This window comes from Coenobita brevimanus, chromosome 23 (genome assembly GCF_032717465.1).
Source record: "Coenobita brevimanus isolate Jiangsu-jjx chromosome 23, ASM3271746v2, whole genome shotgun sequence".
Taxonomy (NCBI): Eukaryota; Metazoa; Arthropoda; class Malacostraca; order Decapoda; family Coenobitidae; genus Coenobita; species Coenobita brevimanus.
This window is the reverse complement of record NC_136976.1, coordinates 64,260,689-64,283,928: the sequence shown is the minus strand read 5'-3', so window position 1 is coordinate 64,283,928 and position 23,240 is coordinate 64,260,689. Positions and strand designations below refer to the sequence as shown.

The window sequence follows — 23,240 nt, the reverse complement described above, 5'->3', positions numbered from 1 at the left end:
CGACAACAAAATTATTTCGGTGATAAAATGACCGACTACTGTATGGTACTGTAATGAAGACGCATACTGTATGTCACTAACACATACCTTCTGACAACAACTTGACTCGTTACTGGGGTTGCGATGTGGAAGGCACTGCATCAGGGGAGTAGGGGGCCGAGGCAGGGGAGTCCAGGGCTGAAGCAGGGGAGTCCGGGGCTGAAGCAGGAGAGTCCAGGGCTGAAGCAGGGAAGTCCGGGGCTGAAGCAGGGGAGTCCAGGCTGAAGCAGTGGAGTCAGGGGCTGAAGATAGGGAGTCAGGGGTTGATGATGAGAATGGGGTTGCAGCTGGTGGTGAGGCTGTGGCTCGGCGTTCAGTTCTCTTGAAAAACTGGAGAATTGAAGACTGCTTGGCGGCATATTTCTTTTCATCATAGATTTGACAGTAGCAGGACACTGCATCCTCAATTCCCCTGTACACTTTGCCAAACCTCTCTGCATTTGGGTCTTGATCTTCAAATGCAGCCATTGCTTTTTCGAGGAAGTTGAAAGCATTTGCCATTTCCTTGATCTTAAACTGTCTTAGCAGTTCTGCCACATCACTTTTTTCATCATTTTCCATTTGTTTTCCTAGGTCTAGTAAGTCTTCATTACTCAACTCTTGATCATGTGAATCAAAATGTTCATTTACATCACTCTCGTCTATGTCCAGATTTAAATCAATTCCAATTTTCACACAGTTGTGCTTGACTTCATTTATAATGTCTTCATCAAATCCTCTAAAGTCATTTATGAGGTTAGGGCACACTTTTTCCACTCCGTGCATATTTGTCTCAGTCACTTCAGCCCAACATTCTCCAATATTTTTAACTGTTTTATATATGTTGAAATCTTTCCAGAATCCTTTGAGCGTTACTTTACCATTTTCTGTTGCTCGTATTGCCTGTCTGAATGTTTTTCTCAAGAAGTAAGCCTTGAATGCTCTTATTACACCTAGGTCCGTGGGTTGTAGGATTGATGTTGTGTTTGGTGGAATGAACACCAACTTTCAGATTAGGGTGCAACTCTGTCAAGCTCAAAGGATGACTAGGAGCATTAACAATGATGAGAAGAGCTTTGAATGGCAAGTTCTTCATAGCACAATACAGTTCAACATCCGGCACGAAACACTTTGAAAACCAGTCAATGAAAATTGCACTCGTCACTCAGGCCTTTAAATGACTTTTCCAATGAACTCGTAGGCTAGCTTTAAGCCGCCCCGTCCCGGAGTCGTGAATTCACGTCCTCACATGATGTGCACTCATATCCCGGAGACGTAAATTAACGCGGCAACATTGCAAGGTCCCTAATTTGCACAATTTTCAATTTTCGCGAGTGATTTTTGGCACGTATACACGGGACACCTTCCTCTACAAGATGCCAGGCAGGGACAATGCCTTACCCAGCATGACCTCCCCCCCCCCTGCATGACCTTTTCTCAGCAATTCACCTGTTATCAGTGACCTGGCCAGTAAAGCCATGTCATGCCACGGTATGAAATTCAGGGCCAGAACGAATCCCCAATCGATGACAATGTGGAGGACAAACATCAGAGGAAGAAACAGTCAGGAATGATGATCAGGTAATGTGGCAAAAAAAGGTCAGGAATGGTGATGAGTTAGTGAGTGAAACAATGCTTATAATGCCCATATTACCGTTTGAAAACCAATATACTCTCGTACTACATATAAATTCATACCAAATAAATAAATAAATACCGTTTATGAGTGGTGTAGAATAGTTATCCTCCCATAGAACTCATTTTCTTTGCAGCCGGCCTGATAGAAAACCCTGTAAGGTAAGGAGGTACTCCTACCTGGATCGAGTATTTTAAACCTCAGGTGAGTGATTTCTCTATGAATTTTCGATGTTTCTCACCAAAAGCGGATGTTTGGGGGGGGGGGGGGAAAGGTCCAAAAATGTCGGGACTGGGGCGTTCCACTGCCCAGAAAACGTCGGGATGGGGCGGGTTAAGGATCCCTTTAAGAGCTCTTGGATTTTCTGAGTGGTACACGAGTAGCAGTTTAAGCCTGAAATCGCCAGCACAGTTTCCCCCTAAAAGTAGCGTTAGGTGCTCTTTGGATGCTTTGTGTCCTGGCATGGTTTTTTCTTCTTTAGCAATGTAGGTTCTGTTAGGCATTCGTTTCAGTTTAGTCCCATTTCATCAACATTAAAAATAACTTCTGGAATGTAGCCTTCCTTCTCAATCAACTCCACCAACTCTTTAACGAATGTTTTTGCTGCTTTGTCATCTGCACTGGCTGCTTCTCCGAAAATTCTTCTGCTGCTTAGGTTTGCTTGAGCCCTGAATCGAGTAAACCAACCTTTTGATGCCACAAATGTCTCGTTAGTCTCACTTTCCTCACTTTTTTCTTTCTTAAGGTCTTGGTAGAATGTGCGTGCTTTTTCACAGATTAACTGTTCATTCAGAGGCATGCACTGTTGATTATTGTCCTCAATCCACAGCATTAGCATACGTACCATCTCAATCAACAGTCCCGATCTTTGCTTGGTAATCACAGTTGATTGCATAGGAGTTGCACCTTTAACGTGGGTCAAGATACGTTCCTTGTCTTTGATGATGGTAGCTACCGTAGTACAGCTCATCCCTAGCGCACACCCGATCGCTGATGCCTTTTCTCCTTTCTCATTATGCTTAACAGTATCGACTTTTTCATGTACTGTAATGTGATGGTCTTGCGTTTCTTGCAGTCATTATGGTCACTAGAAAGCTGTCTCTTAGGCATCATGAAATCAGGATGACGAAAAACAAACACAAGAAAATGACGGTACCACTGTAAGAGGCAGTGGTAGCAGTGAGACTGAGAGTGATTTTTGGCAGTCAAGCGTGGGGCGGGAAAACGCCAGAGACATCTCACGGTAAACAGCAACACTTTAAAACCCGTGCTTTATGTATTTTTTCTTTATTTTCTTATATTTTAAAATTTCCTCTCGCGGACCGACTGTCGTAACCTCAAATTGACGTAAGTCGATACCAACGTAACCCAGGACCTCACTGTATGTATAAATATATATATATATATACAGGAGACTCGCACCGAACACGTGGGTTTCGTTCCTACCGTGCCGCGTTAGGTGCGAAATCGCATATATTTAAACTACTCCGTATTTTGCTTCCTAGACCCCCCAAATGTGTTGTTTTGCTGTTATCTGTCACTGGTAATCACTAGAAATCACTTTAAGTGGTTAGAAGGTTTATTTAATGTTATAACTCACAAATGCAGTGCTCCACAGCAAAACTTCAACACACAAATACGTAAACACAAGGAAACATTCTGACGCCAATCATAGGTAATCATATAAATCAGGTTAACTGGTACCAGGGCTTTATTTAATGCTTTATCTTTTTTGAGTGCTTTAACTTACAAGTACATACCAGAACAGTACATATTTAACTTAGAAATGCAGTACTGTGGAAAAGCTGTACAGCAAGTCTTTAACTAACAAACAAAAAAGGCAATATTCCGACGCCGATCATGGGTAATCATATAAATCAGGTTAACTGGTTACAAGGCTTTATTTACTGCTTTAATTGCTTACAAGTACATACCAGAACAGTAAATATTTAACTTACAAATACAGTACTGTAGAAAAGCAGTACAGTAAGAGTTTAACGAACAAACAAAAAAGGCAATATTCCGACGCCGATCATGGGTAATCATATAATTCAGGTTAACTGGTTACAAGGCTTTATTTAATGATTTAACTTTATTTAAGTGCTTACAAGTACAGTACATACGAGAACAGTAAATATTTAACTTATAAATACTGTACAGTACTGTGGAAAAAACGAACAAATAAAAAAGGCAATATTCTGACTCACTGAATAATTTCCCGCCTAGATAGTCACGTAATCAAAACAAACCGCGCGCGCTGTGGTGACGTTCGAGGATTTGATCTTTCAAAGGCCTCTCCTGCATTAATTTGTAGTTTTCATAATGGTTCTTTAATCTTACGTTGTCTTATATGTATCCCAGCCCTTACCGTGTATAATTGCGAGCGCGTTCCACGAGATCGTGTTCGGTGCGAGTTTCCCGTATATATATATATATATATATATATATATATATGTGTGTGTATGTATATATATATATATATATATTATATATATATATATATATATATATATATATATATATATATACACAGTAACCTCGCAAATAACGGGAAGGTTAGGTTCCTGGAGAGGTCGCGTTAGTTAAAAACGCGTTTTTTAAACATTATTTTCCCATAAGAAACAATGGTAATATTGGGAGTTACGTTCCTGGACTCTGGGAAAGTCTACCCATTTGGGGAGTTATGGTACTCTAAACTTAAAAGCAATAATATTAATTTGAAGGAAAATCCACGTAAAAAACAAAATCAGTATATCTGGGGAGAAATAAACAACATTTGAGCCCTAGTTGGGCCGAAGCATTGTTTGCTTCTCCCTAAATACATACTCTTTTCATTTTTTACGTGGATTCTCTTTCAATTCTGCTTCATTCACGGCATTGTGAAAGTTCCTCAACATTATTAATGCATTAGTAGGTCATAAAAACACTACAGTAAAAGCAAAATTTTCATTACAGTAAGCAGGTCAAGTTGGTCACAAACAATAACAACACACAGCCTCACTTCATCTATGCATCACTCGTCGTCTGCTGCTGTCCCTCCTTACCCCGCAACCCCACCTCCCAAAGTTCCCCACCCTAAATTTGTTGTCCCTCCTCATTCTGCTGTCCTTCCTCTTCCTCTGACTCCTGTGCTCCTGGTGATGAAGATAACTCCCTTAAGTTTTCTGTCTTCTTCATAAAGAACTGCTCTATCTTGGTCTAAGTGGTTTTCTTCATTCTCTTCTGCAGCATCAAGTTGTAACGATTTAGATCTACCATCACTTTCCTGGCCAAATTTCGTCTGAAAATGAGCCAAATTGCTCAGAATGGGGCCAAACTTCATTTTCGAATATTATAGTTTGAATAAAACCAGTTTAAGCAACAGACAAATAAAAAATTGTATTTATGAATAAACTGCCACACACGGTCTATCAGCTCGGGACTGTCCAAGGCGTGCACGGCTAATCTGAAACCATCACATACGTGTAAAGTCGCGTTAAATCGAGAAACCCTTGTTAGTTAAACACATCTCCTTAAATACCTGTATTTGCTCGTGTTAAAACGAAAATGCAATTTTTAAACTCGTGTTAGTTGAGGTAACTGTATATATATATATATATATATATATATATATATATATATATATCGCTCACCATCCACTCACTCGATGTAGTGCTGCTGTCGGGTGTCTGCCTGTTCCTCTCCTCCATCCTTTTTTCCTTCCATCATCTTCTGTCTTTCTTTCCTTTGTGCTTTCCTTGTCCTTCTGTCTACGAGCGACTTTACACTCCCTCTTCTGTCTGTCTTTCCTTCATTCTTTCCTCTTCCTTCAGCCTGTGGGTAACTCTACACTGAGTGACAATCGAAATGGTTTCCTATACACCAGGAAACCATTTACTACGCTGGGTTGTAACCATATAAACAAATTTTCGCTCCTGGTGGTTTAGTGGGTAATTATTGTGCTCCAATCAGATTGAGCCGGTGAAGGTTTATATCCAAAGAGTGGTTGGGGTTAATTGCTCATGTAATGCCACTCAGGGATGAGTGAAGCTGGTCATTCTCATCTTAAATGTCAGGACCAACTGCCTAGCCCCGGCCTCCTACGCTCCTCATGGGGCAATGTAGGATTGAATGATGGATGGATGGATGGACGCTCCTCATGGGGCAATGTAGGATTGGATGATGGATGGATGAATGGATGGATATCGTCCATCCATCCATCATCCAATCCTACATTGGCCCATGAGGAGTGTAGCAGACCGGGACTAGGCAAGTTGGTCCCGACATTTAAGATGAGAGTGACCAGCCTCACTCATCCCTGAGTGGCATTACAAGAGCAATATACCACAACTGCCCCTTGGATATAAACCTTCACTGGCTCAATACGATTGGAGCACCTTAATTACCCACTAAACCACCAGGTGCCATAATTTGGTTTTATGATTACCACCTAGCGTAGTAAATGGTTTCCTAGTGTACAGGAAACCATTTCGCTTGTCACTCAGTGTACAGTCACCTACAGGCAGAAGGAGAGGAAAGAATTAAGGAAAGAAAGACAGAAAAGGGAGTGTAAAGCCACCCGCAGGCAGAAGGACAAGGAAAAAATGAAGGAAAGAGAGGCAGATGAGGATTGAAGGAAAGAAGGATGGAGGAAAGGAAAGGGCAGACACCTGATAGCAGCACTACATCAAGTGAGTGGATGGTGAGTGCCCCCACCTACCAGTGTATATATATATATATACAGTAATCCCTCCACTATCCGATGTAACAGAGCCAAAGGCTTGTACGGAAAGTGGTCCCATCAGGATAGTGGGCCCCAGCCTCCTGGACTTGTACTTATGGACCGTAACTCAGAAAAACACCTATACAACTCCCTCTGGACATGCACAGCACCTATTTAAGACCCAAATCACACCAATAAGGGACATAAAAGACTGAAATAAATGCAAAAGAACCATAAAATGAGGTTTTAGAGGTGAGTTTATACAATATCAAACATTCTGGGTACTTAAAACAAGTCCCTGGCTCCTGGACTGGTAGTTATGAACCCTAACTTAGCCTATGCACATGCATAGCACCTAAGACCCTATTCACACCAATAAGGGATATAAAAGAGTGAAATGAGGTGTTCAAGGTAAGTCTATCTATCTATCTATTGCCAGACGCCTCAATCCTGTTTGGGGTGGCCACAAACAAATCGCCTCCAAGTCGCCCTGTCCCCCGCCATTTCACTGCCCTGCTCCCAACTCACCCCCCTCTCTCATATACCTCTTCACCCCATCCCTCCATCTCATCCTCGGCCTCCCCCTCCCTCTTCCCCCCCTCCACCTCACTCACATACACTCTCTTCGTCAGTCTTTCACCCTCCATCCTCTCCACATGGCCAAACCACCTCAGTGTGTTCCTCATAACGCTTCCTATCACATCCACATCCACACCACAACGCTCCTTTATATCCTCATTCATCAGCCTGTCTCTCCATGTGACTCCACAGGCTCCTCTTAAATAACTCATTTCCACTGCTCTCACTCTCGCCTTGTGTCCTTCCAACAACGTCCAAGCTTCACTTCCATACGTTAGAGTTGGTATCACAATACTGTCATGTAGTAACTTTTTCACTTCTATGCTCACTTCCCTGTTTCTTATCACTGCTTTCAAAGAACCAGCAACCTTTCTTCCCTGCTGAACCCTTTCAAGCACTTCACCCTCCAAACTTCCATCCTTACTCATTACACTACCCAAGTACTTAAACGTACTCACATTTTCCAATTCATCACCATCCAACCTCGCTGTACATTCACTGACTTCACCTCTCTCAAAGACCATCACTTTACTCTTCCCTATATTCACCTTTAGATTCCGTTTCTTACACACTCTCCCAAAGGTAAATACAGTATGGAAAATACAGTACAATATGAAACATTCTGGGTACTTACAGCAAGTCCCTGGCCATCTCAATGAATAACCCGCCTCCTCTCAGACTCTGACAGTAAGAAGGAGTTCCTGAAGCACTTGCGGTACACTGTACATGAATTCTTGCACTTAACTTAGTCATTTGCACTCAGAATTCCATTCTCTTAACACTGCGCACTCTAGTCTTACTTGCGCTCCATTGTACCTTAATGAAATAAGTGTTGCACTCTGCACTTAAAGTCTTTGCACTCATAAATCCATTTTCTAAACATAACACACTCTAGTTAATGTACGCTACATTGAAAGTCTATTAAATCTTTGTCTTTTCACTCAGAATTCTAATTTCTTTACACTATGCACTGTTTTTTTTCACTGCACAACACTGTAAATTCCTGTGTGGTCTAGTGGAGAAGTTCTAGGCGTTTAATCACTGTCAGAGTCTGAGAGTAGCTGCTGAAGGTGACCTAGGGGTGTGTCGCTGGAGCGTGGTGATGGAGTACCCACTGCAGACGACTCTGAAGAGAGGCGCAAACTCACGTCGAGTGGTGACTCCACCATGCCTGATGTGCTCGGCTGTGGCTCGGAGGATGAGGGCCTGTCTTGGGGAGGCAATGGAGTGGAGCCAGGGCTGGGCACAGCAGGGGTCACGGGTCTGAAAAAGCTGTCAATAGTTGATTGACACAAGGAACAACGATTTTGACAACTGATGATGCGCTGCCTGAAAGTGCGCACTTCCTGCACAAGTCCCAAGGGCCCCATCTCCCTGTCGCAGTCCGGGTGCTCCAGGTAGTCCAGAACGAACTCTACGTGTTCCCGGAGTGCGCTCAGCTTGGGAATGGCTGGAGTAGTGTCACGCTGAGAGGAGTCCGCATCATCGTCGCCGTCCTCATCAGAATCTTCAAGCTGGGTACTGACACCTGCAACTGAAGATGCGATCTCGATATCAGACATGGCCTGATACCCAGGATCGCCCTCGTCGTCATCCAACCACTCACGCACTTTGTCCACATCAACATCGTCCCCATGCGCACGCAGACGTGCATGGAAGTCATCCACGTCAAAACCTAGGAAATTGTGCTCCACATCCATTCCGAGAAGCAGACGAGACCAACCATTTTCTAGAGTCTTGACAGAGACTTCTTTCCATGCACTGGCCCAGTTGTAGATGGCAGACTTGATGTAGTGGCAGCGAAGGTTTTCCAAAGTCCACTGGCCTCGCGTGTCCCATCCCTCCCTGCGCTCATTCTCGTCCTTGAGAACAACCATCACCTCTTCCAGGAACTTCCTTCGGTACAGCCTCTTCGTTGCCACGATCGCTCCTTGGTCCATTGTTTGGATGAGAGCAGTAGTATTAGGTGGCAGAAACATGCACCTAATATGGCCATTCTCAGCCACCAAGTCCTTGTCGCACAGGTGAGCAGGTGCATTGTCGAGGAGAAGGAGGGCCTTTACCTGGTCGCATGGGATTCCCAGTTTCTCCGACTGGTAATGGATGACCTCCTTGACAAAATGGCTGTGGAACCAGTCTTTGAAGATGTGGGCAGTGAACCATGCCTTCAAGGAATGGTACCAAACGACAGGAAGGACATCCACCACCCCACGAAGACACAGAGGCTGCTTTGCACGGCCAACAATAACGGGCTTAAGCCGGTGCATGCCGTTAGCATTGGCACAACACAAAGCAGATATCCATTGCTTGGAGAGCTTGAGACCAGGTACACACTTCTCTGTCTCCTCTGCTACAGTGTTCGTAGGCAAAGAGCGATAGAATAAACCAGTTTCATCAGCATTGTAGACTTGACTGAGAGTGAGGCCCTCCCTGCTGATCAAATGCTTCACCTTGTGCCGAAACTCCTCTACTCCATCCTCGTTGGCGTCCAAAGCTTCGCCATGAGACTTACGGTTGGTAAGGCCATGTCGTAACTTCAACGCAAAGAGCCAACCCTCGGATGCCTTGAAGTCTAGGGCGTCGTGGAGCCTTGCGAACTTCTCAGCAGCAGCCTTCAGCTCCGTGCCACGCACCAGCACACCAGCAGCACATTGTTGTCGATACCAAATCAACATGGAGCGGTCAACTTCAGCATACTTGGGAGTAAACATCATCTTCCCCTCCACGTTGCATTTGCTTTTCGACGAGAAGTCAGCTGTGTACTGCATGAGTTTGTCTCGGGATCTCTAGATATCAAACAAAGTAGATCGGGCCTGGTTGAACTCACAAAGGATGCGTGAGGAAGACCATCCCACATCCACCTTGTCCAATATCTCCCTCTTCTTCTCCAGAGTCAAAACCACTCTCTTCCTCTTCTCAGGCGGTGGGGCCATCATCACACACACTAATAAGAGGCACGAGAGCAACAGGAGAGTCTGCAGCAGGTAAGGCACCACCACAAAAGCGAGCACGTGGGCGGCCAGGACGACGAACGTGCACACACAACAAGAGACGGGTGGTAAGTGGGGAGGATGCAGGGGCGCTCTAGTGGACGGCGGCAGAACGACACACCAAAACACAGCTGGCCCACACCGCGTGCGCCAATTTCAAATTATGGGCGGGAAAAAGTTGGATTTTTTCAAATTTTTTGCGGTTTTTGGCCCATTTTGGGAATATTGGATCCTGGGACCAAAATATCGAGTAAGTGGGGATGTCCGGAAAGTGGGCATCCGGATAGTACGGGGATTACTGTATACATACATACATATATATATATATATACTGTATATATATATATACCCAAGTATATATCCATCCATCCATCCATCATCTAATCCTACGTTGCCCCATGAGGAGCGTAGGAGCCCGGGGCTAGGAAAGTTGGTCCTGGCATTTAAGATGAGTGTGACCAGCCTCACTCATCCCCAAGTGGCATTACATGAACAATAAACCCCGACCACCTCTTGGATATAAACCTTCACCGGCTCAATCCGATTGGAGCACCTTTATTACCCACTAAACCACCGGCAGCCAAAATTTGGTCATATGGTTACCACCCCGCATAGTAAATGGTTTCCTGGTGTACAGGAAACCATTTGGCTTGTCATTCAGTATAGAGTCACCCACAGGCAGAAGGAAGAGGAAAGAATGAAGGAAAGAAAGACACAAGAGGGAGTGTAAAGTCATCCACAGCAGAAGAAAGAGGAAAGAATGAAGGAAAGAAAGACAGAAGAGGATGGATGGAAAGAAGGATGAAGGAGAGGAAAGGGCAGACACCCAACAGCAGCACTACATCAAGTGAGTGGATGGTATATATATATATATATATATATATATATATATATATATATATATACAGGGAGTCCCCAATAAACAAAAGGGTTAGGTACTTTTTAAGTTTTTCGTATGTTGAAGCATTTTTCCCCATAAGAAACTTAAGAAAATGAGGAGATGCACTCCAGGAGCCCCCAGAAAACTGTCAACTAACTACTTTGTACTGTACTAGGCTGGTTGTAATCTCTTAAATCTACAGCAGAAATGTTAAGAAAAGCTAAATGAACTTTAAGCAGTTGTTTATCAAATTACTGAGTAAAAAATAGAAAACAGTGCTGCACAGTATATACAGGTGAGGCCTGATCTCACTCATGCTGTGGCCTTCCTCGTGCTTCTTGATAATTTTGAGCTTGCTCTCCAGTGTCAGGGTTCGGTGTTGCATCTTCTTGAGAGGCTCCACAGATGATGATGATGATGAAGGTGAAGGACGCTTGGGTGGGATGATGCAAGATGTGAAAGATGCGAAAGATTCTTGGAGTACAGAAGGCACGCACTACACAGCTGGGGAGTGGGAACAGACTGGGACAAAACGGAGGTAGTTGCTTGCCTCGCCATACACAATAGTGGCGATGTTGTAGGAAGCACGCAAATTTTGAATCATTTTCTCGTACCGTTTATTATATATACACATCCATCCATCATCCAATCCTACGTTGCCCCATGAGAAGTGTACAAGCCTGGGCCTAGGCAAGTTGGTCCTGACATTTACGATGAGAGTGACCAGCCTCACTCATCCCCGAGTAGCATTACGTGAGCAATAAACCTCAACCACCCCTTGGATATAAACATTCACTGGCTCAATCTGATTGGAGCGCTGTAATTACCCACTAAACCACCAGGCGCCAAATTGTGATTATATGGCTACTACCTAGCATAATAAATGGTTTCCTGGTGTACAGGAAACCATTTGGCTTGTCACTCAGTGTAGTCACCCACAGACAAGAGGAAGAGGAAAGAATGAAGGAAAGAAAGACAGAAGAGGGAGCGTAAAGTAACCCCTAGGCATGGGAAAGAATGAAGAAGGAATGACAGAAGAGGATGGAAGGGAAGAAGGACAGAGGAGAGGAAAGGGAAGACACCTAAGAGCAGCACTACATTGAGTAAGTGGATGGTGAGCGCCCCCACCTACTACAAATATATACAGTACACCCTCATTATCGACGTTTTTTTTTATTGACGGATTTGATTATCGACGTTTTTTTTTTCTCCTGGGAGTTAAATTATTATTATTAAAAAAATAAAAAAATGAAGAATTGTATTGGCACCACCTAGCAAGTTTGCGCACCATCCCGCCAGGTGTCTCTGGCTGCTCGTGGCATGTTCCCGCCGACCCAACAAACAACAGCATCAGTACACGTTTGTCTGTTGTTCTCATATCGTGTTCGGCCACATCTATCGTGCTTTCGCGATCATCATGGCTCCGAAGCGCCCTTGTAACACTCCAACTGGAAATAAGGCAGCTAAGAGAGCAAGGAAAGTACTTACCTTGGAAGTAAAGAACGAAATATTACAAAAACTTAGAAGTGGAATGAGCTATGCAGCGGTTGGTCGCGAGTATGGCATGAATGAGTCCAGTGTTCGTGGCATAAAATGGAGAGAAAAAGACATTAAAGATGCTCTGGCTTCGTGCACACCAGGATCGGCTAAAGTAACGATGCATGTGAGAGATGATGCCTTGGTGAAAGTGGAAAAAGGCACTGAATATTTGGATTGAGGACTTAAACCGTCGACACGTGCCGCTAGACTCCCAGTTCATCAGAAACAAAGCAAAACAACTCTATGCTCGGTTTGCTGGTGAAAGCAGTGGTGTTGGTGAAGATAATGGTGATGAAAGTGAGGCAGGTGAAAATAGTGATGATGGTGATGAAAGTAATGACGATGGTGATAGGCCTAGTAATGTTGGTGCTTCTAGGCAAAAGAAATTTGCAGCCAGCAAGGGCTGGTTCGAGAATTTTAAGAAAAGGTATGGCCTACATACCATTAGGATGACTGGTGAAGCAGCTTCAGCAGATCAGATAGCATGATAATCATACCCCCGTGACTTTGCTGAACTTATAAGGGAGAAAGGGTACAGGCCTGAATAAGTGTTTAATGCAGACGAAACAGGCCTGTAGTGGAAGAAAATGCCTAGAAGAACGTACATTTCGAAGGAGGAGAAAAGAGAGCCAGGCTTTAAAGCAGCAAAAGATCGTGTGTCTGTGCTGTTGTGTGGTAATGCAGGAGGACATATGATAAAACCCATGCTCCTGTATCATTTGTTATAATGTTAAAGACGAGTTGGATTTTCTGTCAATAAGGGATATTTCTTGCAAAAGTTAAGCAGAGATTAAATATGAAATATACGAGCATAAGGAGAGTTGAATTTTCCTAAAAGAAGATCCTAGCGAAAGCTAGGCTGAGATTCATCTTTGATAGCATAAACTGCCATACAGTCGTGAAAATTTAGGTCTGGGAGAAATGGAATATCAAAAATGAAAGGAAGCTCTTGAGAATGAAAGTAAATAGGAGAGCGTGGTCTCTCTGGTATGAGCTAGCAGCACTGGCGTGTGTTGTGAAGATCGGTGCGAACAGCTGATCTAACGTAACACTTGCCTCACACTCTCAGTTATTAGAACGTATGAATGACCACCACTGCTGCTTTCGTTTTTTTTCTTTTCTTTTTTTACACACTCGGTTATGTAAACGTATGGATGGCTACAATTGCTGGTTTCGCCTTTTATTTTTAGATGGAGTGAGGTGTAAGTGGAGAGAAAAGTGATGATACAGCAGCCATTACAAGTTGAGGTCCAGTGTACGACCATTATGCATCAACATCAGAGATTATGCTATTTTTTCCATAATTCTTTACTTAATATAAGTAGTTTTATTATGATATTCAGTTTTTCAATTGCCTAACTAATTTATTTCTAAGAAACACTAAAACTAAACTGCATATTACATACGAGTGATTGAAGGGATACTAAAATATATAAACAAAGGGTACCTGACCAGACGAAAATCGGTATCGACGGTTTTAGGCATCGACAGGTATCTTAGGTACCTAACCCCCGTCGATAATGAGGGTGTACTGTATATATATATATATATATATATATACACACACACACATATAAATGTAAAATATGAGTCTGAGGATAAACGGGCATATAACAGGTAAAGGGGTTGAGGACAAATGGATATGGTGTGTGATTCCCCAAACTAAATAGCCTGTTCCCTGAGGTACAGCGATCATATACCGTATGTAAAAAACATTCTTCCTACATCACCACTTCAGCATTAATATCATTCATCAATGGTGAACACTGTCGATACTGATGCTGTTTCATACAATAATTTACATCCTGCAGATAAAGCACTGTTGATACAATACTGTAAATTCCAACTCAAACAAATAACACTTAAAAGCTTACTGTATGGAACTGATAAACCTTAAGTACACTAATAATAAAGCAACTGAATTGTATGCCTTACTTTGAACTATTGACGTCCACCAATGATCCAATTTTGGAGGTGGTGAAGGAAATATGCTCATCACCAATAACAATCTCGAGCTCCTGCCGCCCCACACGGTCTGGCTGTGGCCACAGAGCATCATCTTCTTGCATAATCTCTGAGTCATCAATGATCCTCTTCAGCTCTTCCATCACACACCGATGGCAATAAGCCTGCCACAACATTCAGAATTATTTATTTATAAAGTATTTATGGGAGCCTATTACAACATAAAGCAGTTTTACTCCTTCATCGAGAGGTGTCTCAAAAGTTGAATATAATTCTCTGGCAATAACCATGATAAAATATGAAATAAAACCTTGAGCTTTTTTTTTTTTAATAGATAATGAATGAAGGAAGGAAAAACAAAGGAGAAAAAATATCGAGGTTATGAGGACAAACCATGCTCCAGGTGAAAATTTCAATTTTCTGTGTCAAAATGGGCATTCAGCAATTGCTTAACACTCACAGCAGCAGCAGCAACCTTGCTATATCAGTCACAATGTTGTCTGGTCTCGGTGCTATAATGATATGCACAGTCAACTCACCTATAATGCACTCTCCCATAACACTGATTGTCTGTATTATGGTAGGAACCTTTTTAGGTCCTATCACAATGCAATTATATCCACCACACCAAGGGACAAGGGCCCAAACATGGCATTATCTGTTGCTGCATGGATGCATCAGCCACAGCACAGGCCAAGTAATGACTGAGGTTCATTGGCGTGGGGTGATAGGCTAGGTGTTGATGCGTCCTGGTTGATGGTGTGGGGTGACTGTGTGACCTGGGTGATGGTGTGGGGTGACTGACTTTGTGGTCAAATGATGGTGTGGGGTGATTGTGTGGTCTGGGTGATAGTGTGGAGTGACTGACTGTGTGGCCTGGGTGATGGTGTGGGGTGACTGACTGTGTGGTCTGGGTGATGATGTGGGGTGACTGTGTGGTCTGGGTGATGGTGTGGGCTGACAGTGCAGTCTGGGTGCTGGTGTAGGGTGACTGCCTGTGTGGTCTGGGTGCTGGTGTGGGGTGACTGACTGTGTGGTCTGGGTGATGGTGTGGGGTGACTGACTGTGTGGTCTGGGTGCTGGTTTGGGGTGACTGTGTGGTCTGGGTGCTGGTGTGGGGTGACTGACTGTGTGGTCTGGGTGATGGTATGGGATGACTGTGTGGTCTGGGTGATGGTGTGGGGTGACTGACTGTGTGGTCAGGATGATGGTGTGGGGTGATTGTGTGGTCTGGGTGATAGTGTGGAGTGATTGACTGTGTGGTCTGGGTGATGGTGTGGGGTGACTGTGTGATCTGGATAATCGTGTGGGGTGACTGTGTGGCCCTGGGTGATGGTGTTGGGTGACTGCATGGTCTGAGTGATGGTGTGGGGTGATTGCGGTCTGAGTGATGGTGTTGGGTGACTATGTGGTCTGGGTGAAAGTGTGCGGTGACTGTGGTCTGGGTGAAGGAGTGAGATGACTAACCGTGTGGTCTGGGTGATGGTGTGAGGTGACTGTATTGTCTGGGTGATGGTGCGGTCTCGAAAATGGTGGTCGACCTCCACACTTCAGGTTAGTTAGTGTATATTTTTAATTGTGTTTATCATTGTCTGGTACATAAATAGCCATTCTGAGGTAGTTAAGGTAGGCTTGGGGGTCATTTGGGGTGATTCTGGAGAGGGTCTCACTTGCTTATCACTGTTTACAACATACAATAAATATGCTGGATGACAGAGGGTAAACCAGTTCTGGCTTTGAGGTGCTGGCATTCTACTGCGTGCAATGTCAGAATGACATCCTGCCCTCCTCAGCTTCAATTTATACTGCTTAGCTATCAGCAGTCATGATAGCTCGCCAACTTATCTTTACCTATGATATAATTAGTTTTACTCATTTTTGTGATGCCACAGAAGCCTTATCTGCCCCTTAGCATTTTATTCTCCCCATCCTTTGGTGTTGGAAATTTTAGAAAAGCTCCTCCTCCTGGACAATCATGGCCAGAGAGATTCATTTTGCTGGATGCCAGCCCATGGATTGCAGGAAAATGAATGCAGATAAGCCAGCATGGACAGCAGCTACCCTTGATGCCTCTATCAGACCTCACCCCTACAGGGATTACTTCCCTGTGATTAACCCACATCCTTTTGGGAGGTTAAAGCGCTCACCTCATCTTCTTACAGGTAAAAAATGCTGGAAATTAGGCATTTTCTTGCACTCATATCTCAGCAACCATACCACTTAGAATAACCAGTTAACTACCAAAATACCCAACAATCCATCCTCTTTCCAATGCAAGCTTCTCCATGCTGCAAGGTGGAGCCATTTGGAGTTGTTGAGGAGCTAAGAGGTGACGAACAGAAGTAACTTTAGCCCATGCACAGAGTGTGTGTGTGTGTGTGTGTGTGTGTGTGTGTGTGTGTGTGTGTGTGTGTGTGTGTGTGTGTGTGTGTGTGTGTGTGTGTGTGTGGATACTGCAACCAAGGATGGCTGCCACATGCCATTCCCTCTCGCTGCTGCTCTGCCTCCCCACACATTTCCCCAGCCATGAAGCAAGTTTCAATCACCCTGAACGTATACTGCCCATTTACCAGCCATTCCAGAGTGATGCTGATGGTGTGCAGGGAGTAATAATCTTACAAATATAAATAATCCATGAACGAAAATCACACTTATTCTAAAAAATACTTTTTCACCTTAATGCACTATTATAATTTAGTGCATGTACTGCTTACTGTGCACAACACATATTTTCTATAAATCTCTTATTATTATTTCTTGATGAAAATAACATACAAACAGGGACCTGTTATATAACCACACATTTTACTGAAGAAATCGCTTATCCATTTATGTGTGTGCAAGATATTTACAAATATTATATAATTATACAGGGTATACACACATTCCTGTCATATAATACTGTATATGAGGTCTGTTCAAAAAGAAACCAAACTTTAAGCAGCATGCCACCAAGACTGCATACTGTGCTTGCAACAGGAGTGCTGTGTAACAGCGACTTTGAGCTTCAGTCTGAAACTACAGTAGTCACATCACTCCACGTCATTTAATCATCAAGGTACACACGCTTGAGTTAACATGTGTTCAGTGCACTTGGTGATTTGTTGCAAGTTGAACAATGATGGATCCTGAAGAACAATGTGCTTGCATGAAATTCTGTTTCAAATTGGGAAAAAGTTTCACAGAAACTTTTCAAATGTTGCAACGAATTGTTTCAGCCATATGAATTGTCACAAGTGGTTCCAGCAGTTCAAATCGGGAAGAACATCCACCAGAGATGATCCCAAATCTGGACAGCCTTACACATCAACAGGCAATGATCAACTGAGAAAGTGTGTGTTGTGATCTGTGAAAATCATTGCCTGACTGTCTGTGAAATTTATAAAGTAGTAGGCATCTTCAAAGGCTCGTGCCACATGATTTTAACCACAAAACTGAAAATACATCATGCTGCCGCAAAATTTATGCCACATCTGCTGACAGATGAACGAAAAGAGAATCATGTTACAGTCATTCAGGAGCTGTTTGATTGTTCAAATGCTGCTTTCTGAAAAACATCAAAACAGGTGATTAAGTGAGGGCGCACAGCTACTACGTTGAAACAAAAAGGCAGTCATCATAGTCGGTTGGAACATCACCGGGGGGGGGACTCCAATGTGAAGGTGATGTTGATTGTCATATTTTAATCGACGGGCGTCATTCATCATGAGTTTGTTCCATCTGGTCAGACAGTCAATAAAGAGTTTTACTTGGTAGTCCTGAAGCATTTGAGGGAGGTAATGCTAAGGAAGTGGCCAGTGGCGTGGACAAACAAAACCTGGATGCTGCACTATGACAATACACCTGCTCACGCGTCGGTCCTTATCGGTGAGTTTTTCGCAAAGCACAAGACAACTATCATCCCCCAGCCATCCTACTCTCCAGACTGGCCCCTGCAGACTCCATCCCCCCACTAAAGTTGAAATCCACTCTGAAAGTTTATCAATTTCAGACAATAAAAGAGACAGAAAAAAATTCGCGCTGAGAACTGCGCACCATCCCTGAAAACACATTCCAGAACTGAAAAAAATGTTGGGAACATTGTATAAACAGTGGAGAGGAGTATTTTCATGGAGATATGTCTGATTAAATTGTATGTAAAGCAATAAATTTGTTTTTTGAAAAGTGTTTTCTTTTTTGGACAGACCTCACATACCGGTACAGTGATCCCTTGGTTACTCTGCATAACTGGTACTGAACATGGTGGGTGATAATGATGCTGCACAATAATGAATGCACAGAACCTATAGGTTTTATCTTAATATGAGGTGCTACCCAAAAGTTCCAGTAATATGAACAGGGGAAGCCAAATGTTTGCAGTTTTGCCTTTTGCCACTAGGAGGAGTCAGCAGCACCCTTTGTACGTCAATGTGGACCCGGCCGTATCTGTGAGTGGACGTGTTGTTGAGCTTCGCTTACTATTGTAACATGGTGTGTAGGCGGTTTGGCAGTTTTGCAATGGTTGACCTCAAGGAACAAAGAACCTGCATCAAGTTCTGCTTCAAGATCAACAAGACAGCTGCAGAAACTCACCGTTTGCTTCAGCAAGCCTTTGGTGACAATGCCATGTCCCAAAGCAGAACATTTTTCTGGTACAGCCAGTTCAAGGAAGGACGAAAAAAGTGCATCAAGTTTACAGCAATGTCAAGCCAATGTTGATCATTTTCTTTGATATCCAAAGGACTGTTCAAAAGGAATTCGTCCTACCTGGCCAGTCTGTCAGCGGAAAGTTTTGCTGTGAAGTTTTGCCGCGTCTGAGGGAGAACATCTGCCGCAAATGTCCAGAACAGTGGAAGAACAAGGACTGGGTCCTGCATCATGACAACCGCCCCGCCCACACATCAGTTGTTGTCCTGCAGTTCCTGGCTTCCACTAACACGGTAGTCACTCCCCACCCACCCCATTCGCCTGACCTTTCTTCCTGCTACTTTTTCCTGTTTCCCAAGCTGAAATTACAACTGAAAGTGCGTTGATTTGACTTGATTGAGGAGATCCAGACAAAATCACAGGAGGTGCTCGAGACCATCATGCCTGAAGCCTTCCAGGGATGCATGGACTCGTGGAAAAACACTGGGACCACTGTATACATGCCCAAGGGGGCCAATTCGAAGGCAGTAATGAAAACTAGGAGGTAAGGTAACTTATTTTCCTACAATATTCAAATTACTGGAACTCTTGGGTAGCACCTCGTACATATCTGACATCCTAAGTGGAAGCCCAAGTTTTCCCTTTTACAACAATTTAGACCCACTAAATACATGCATACTGTTATGGCAAGTATCAGAAACACAAATAGGCATGGTCTGGTTAACCCATGGAGAGCAACTATGCTTCCATAGGTACCAGGCGCTAAGCGACGATTTGGCTGAAATTTTGAGTCTTGCAAAATTGAATGAAACAAACATCATCATCTTGGACATGTTCACACGCATCCGGCAAATATATATATATATGACCACATAAAGTCATGTGGTGGTGAGATAAAATGGCCAGATGATGAACAGCTGGTGGCGTGAGCAACCCACCCACCACCAGCGGTGATTGAGGTATGGAAGGGGGCATTATCCAGGAAAAACAGCCTATATTTACCATGGCCTTGGGCAAGGATCACATGATTACTGTATCATTCCCCCCCCCCTCTACAATAAATTACCTTTACCTTACGCACTGCCGACAAAGCATACGTTATTATACAATTTAGGCCTACTCGTAACTCTCTCTCTCTCTCTCTCTCTCCGACGGAGGAGGGAGGGAATGGAGAATAAGAGAGAGAAAAGGGACAATGTTTATGCCTTATCTCCTGACTCACAGGGACACTCCTTTGCCATTCCCATATTTATTCTCTCTCTTTCTCAGAAAAATGCCCTTTATCTCTCTCTCTCTCTCTCTCTCAAACAGAGGAGGGATGGAATGGTGAATAAGAGAGAAAAGAGGGACGATGTTTATATCTTATCTCCTGACTCAAATGGATGCTCCTTTGCCATTCCCGTATTTATTCTCTCTCACTCTCTCAAAAATGCCCTTTATCTCTCTCTCTCTCTCTCTCAGAAAAATGCCCTTTATCTTTCTCTCTCTCTCTCTCTCATGTATTTACCTATTTGTAGTATACAGGAATTGAGCAATGCTCGTGTTGTCCTGTCTCCATATCCACCTTTATCTAGTCTACCTTTACACACATGAATGTTTTTCTCCTGCACCACCTTTTCCTCTAAGTCGTTCCAAATACTGTACTTATGTATTTACCTAATATACCTAATTGTGATACACATGAAATGTGCTATGCTCGTGGGTTCCCGTCGCTGTTTCTCAGTAAGTCAAATTTAGCTTTACACTCATTTAAGTTTTTAGACTGGACGATCTCTTTGTCCAGGCTATTCCATAAGTCTATACTTCTGTAAGGAAAGCTATATTTCTTGATATCCTTCAAGCGGCTTGACTTTTTCAATTTAATTTCATGTCCTCTTGCTGTTCTCTTATCCCATAAAAACAGATCTTCTCGGTCAATTTTATCTACGCCCACCATGGTCCTGAATACTGCAATCATGTCTCCCCTCTTTCTCCTTTCCTCTAAGGAAGGCAAATCCAGCTTTTCCAGCCTCTCTCTGTATGGCAGATCTGCCAGACTGGGGACCATCTTGGTTGCTGTTCTTTGTATTCTCTCAATCTTGTTTATATCTTTCTTTTTGTGAAGGACCACACTACCGCGCATATTCTAACCTAGGGCGGATCATGGCCACTATCAATTTTTTCATCATCTCCTCATTCATATAATGAAATGCTACTCTTATGTTAGTCAAGAGTTTATAAGTCTCTCCAACTATCTTGCTAATGTGTTTTTCAGGTGACAAACTATCTTGAACCAGCACTTCCAAATCTTTCTCTTCTCTTGTTTTTGTGATTAATTCATTACCCAACAAATAATTCAGTGATGGGCTCCTGGTACTTTTAACCATTTCCAATATTTTACATTTCTTTACATTAAATTTCATTTCCCACATCCGGCTCCAATCATGTATCCTATCCAGATCCTCCTGCAGCACTATACAATCCTCCTCAACCTCTACCTTCCTCAAGATCTTTACATCATCAGCAAACAGACTTGCAAAACTGTTCACTCCATCTACCATATCATTTATGTAAATCAGGAACATTATTGGCGCCAACACCGAGCCTTGAGGGACTCCACTTGTTACTTCCCTCCATCCAGACATCCTATCCTTTATTACTGTCTTCATTTGTCTGTCTCTCAAAAAGTCTCTCATCCATTCAAGGAGTTTCACCTTCAGTCCTCCTATATATTCTAATTTCCACATTAGTCTCTTATGAGGTACCTTGTCAAAGGCCTTCTCTAAGTCTAAGTACACACAATCCACCCAACCATCTCTCTCCTGTACCACATCAATTGCTCTTGAGTAAAAGCTCAACAAGTTGGAAACACATGACCTACCACTTCTGAATCCAAACTGACATTCAGCCAAAATATTCATCTCTTCTTGATATTTTATCCATCTGTCTTTCAGGATTCTCTCACACAATTTTGTGACAATGCTGGTTAGAGACATTGGTCTATAATTCAGGGGTTCTTCCCCGTTTCCTCCCTTATAAATTGGTACCACATTTAGCCTCTTCCATTCTTGTGGCACTTTCCCCTCTTCCAGAGTACACACGATTAAGCTGTGAATTTTATCTGCCAGTTGTTCTCTGCATTCCTTCAGTACCCAATTAGAAATTCCATCAGGTCCTGGGGCTTTCCTTACATCTTGAGTTTTCAGTAATTTATACACTTCCTGTACCTCCACTTTTATATCTTTTATCACCGGTACAATTCTAATCACTCTCTCCCTTTCCAAAGACTGTTTTTCATTAGTGAAAACCGATTGGAAACATATGTTCATTATTTCTGCTTGCATTGCTGCATCTTTATAGACCTCTCCTTCTACTTTCAGCTTAGTGATTCCTTCCTTTTGTTTCAGTTTGCCATTAACAAATCTATAAAACAGTTTGGGTTCATCTTTGCATTGGTCTATTATACCTTTTTCAAAATTCCTTTCTTCTTCTCTACATATTCTTGTGCATTCATTTCTAATTCTTTTATATTCTTCCTTTGTTCTGTTGTTACCTCTCTTTCTCCAGTTGTTCCACGCCTCATCTCTCTCTTTTTTTGCTATTCTATTAAACCACTCCTTTTTCCTGTTTTCTTTCCCTCTTACTCTTGGTACAAATTTTTCCACTCCCAAATTATAGAGATTTAGAAAGATATCCCACTTCCTCTGTATCTCTCTTGTTTCTCTGAATATTCTCCAATCAGCATCTTCAAAAAATTTTCTCAATCCTGTAAAATTTGCTTTCCCAAAGTTGTATCTTCCCTGTCTATGAAGCTCGTCTCTTGAATTGACGTTCCCTATTATCATCTGGAACTCAATGACCACATGATCACTTTTTCCTATAGGACAGAAATATTTCAATGATTCTATTACATCGGGTTCTTTGGTAAACAATAAATCTAACCTTGCTGGTGTGTCCTAACCTCGGAACCGTGTCTCTTCTTTGACCCATTGCGTCATCACATTATTCATTATTATATTTAATAATATAGTGCCCCACGAATCCTCGCTGCCTCCTGAGTCCCACTCCTCCCAGTTCACCTCTTTACAGTTAAAGTTGCCCACCAAAATTATATAGTTGCTTTTCTCAATTATTTTTTGTAAATAACTAGCCATATCTGACAACATCTCTTGGTATTCGTCATCATTCCATGCTCTGATACACTACCGCCATATCTCTCTTGACATTCTCTCCAGTTTCTAATTTCATATATATATATCACTTCAGCCCTGCCTTCTCCCATTTCCACAGTATCTACATTTATGCTGTTCTTCACAGCTATCATCA

The 23,240-nt window shown here is 42.9% G+C and overlaps 1 protein-coding gene across 1 annotated transcript in view; it reads right to left on the bottom strand.

Annotated features, from left to right (window-relative positions):
- Positions 1–23,240, bottom strand: part of mago (mago, exon junction complex subunit) — a 50,966-nt gene that overhangs the window by 10,221 nt on the left and 17,505 nt on the right. The window contains exon 3 of the mRNA XM_080267156.1: positions 14,280–14,473. Coding sequence (XP_080123282.1) covers positions 14,280–14,473 — 194 coding nt within the window. The remainder of the gene's footprint in view (positions 1–14,279; positions 14,474–23,240) is intronic.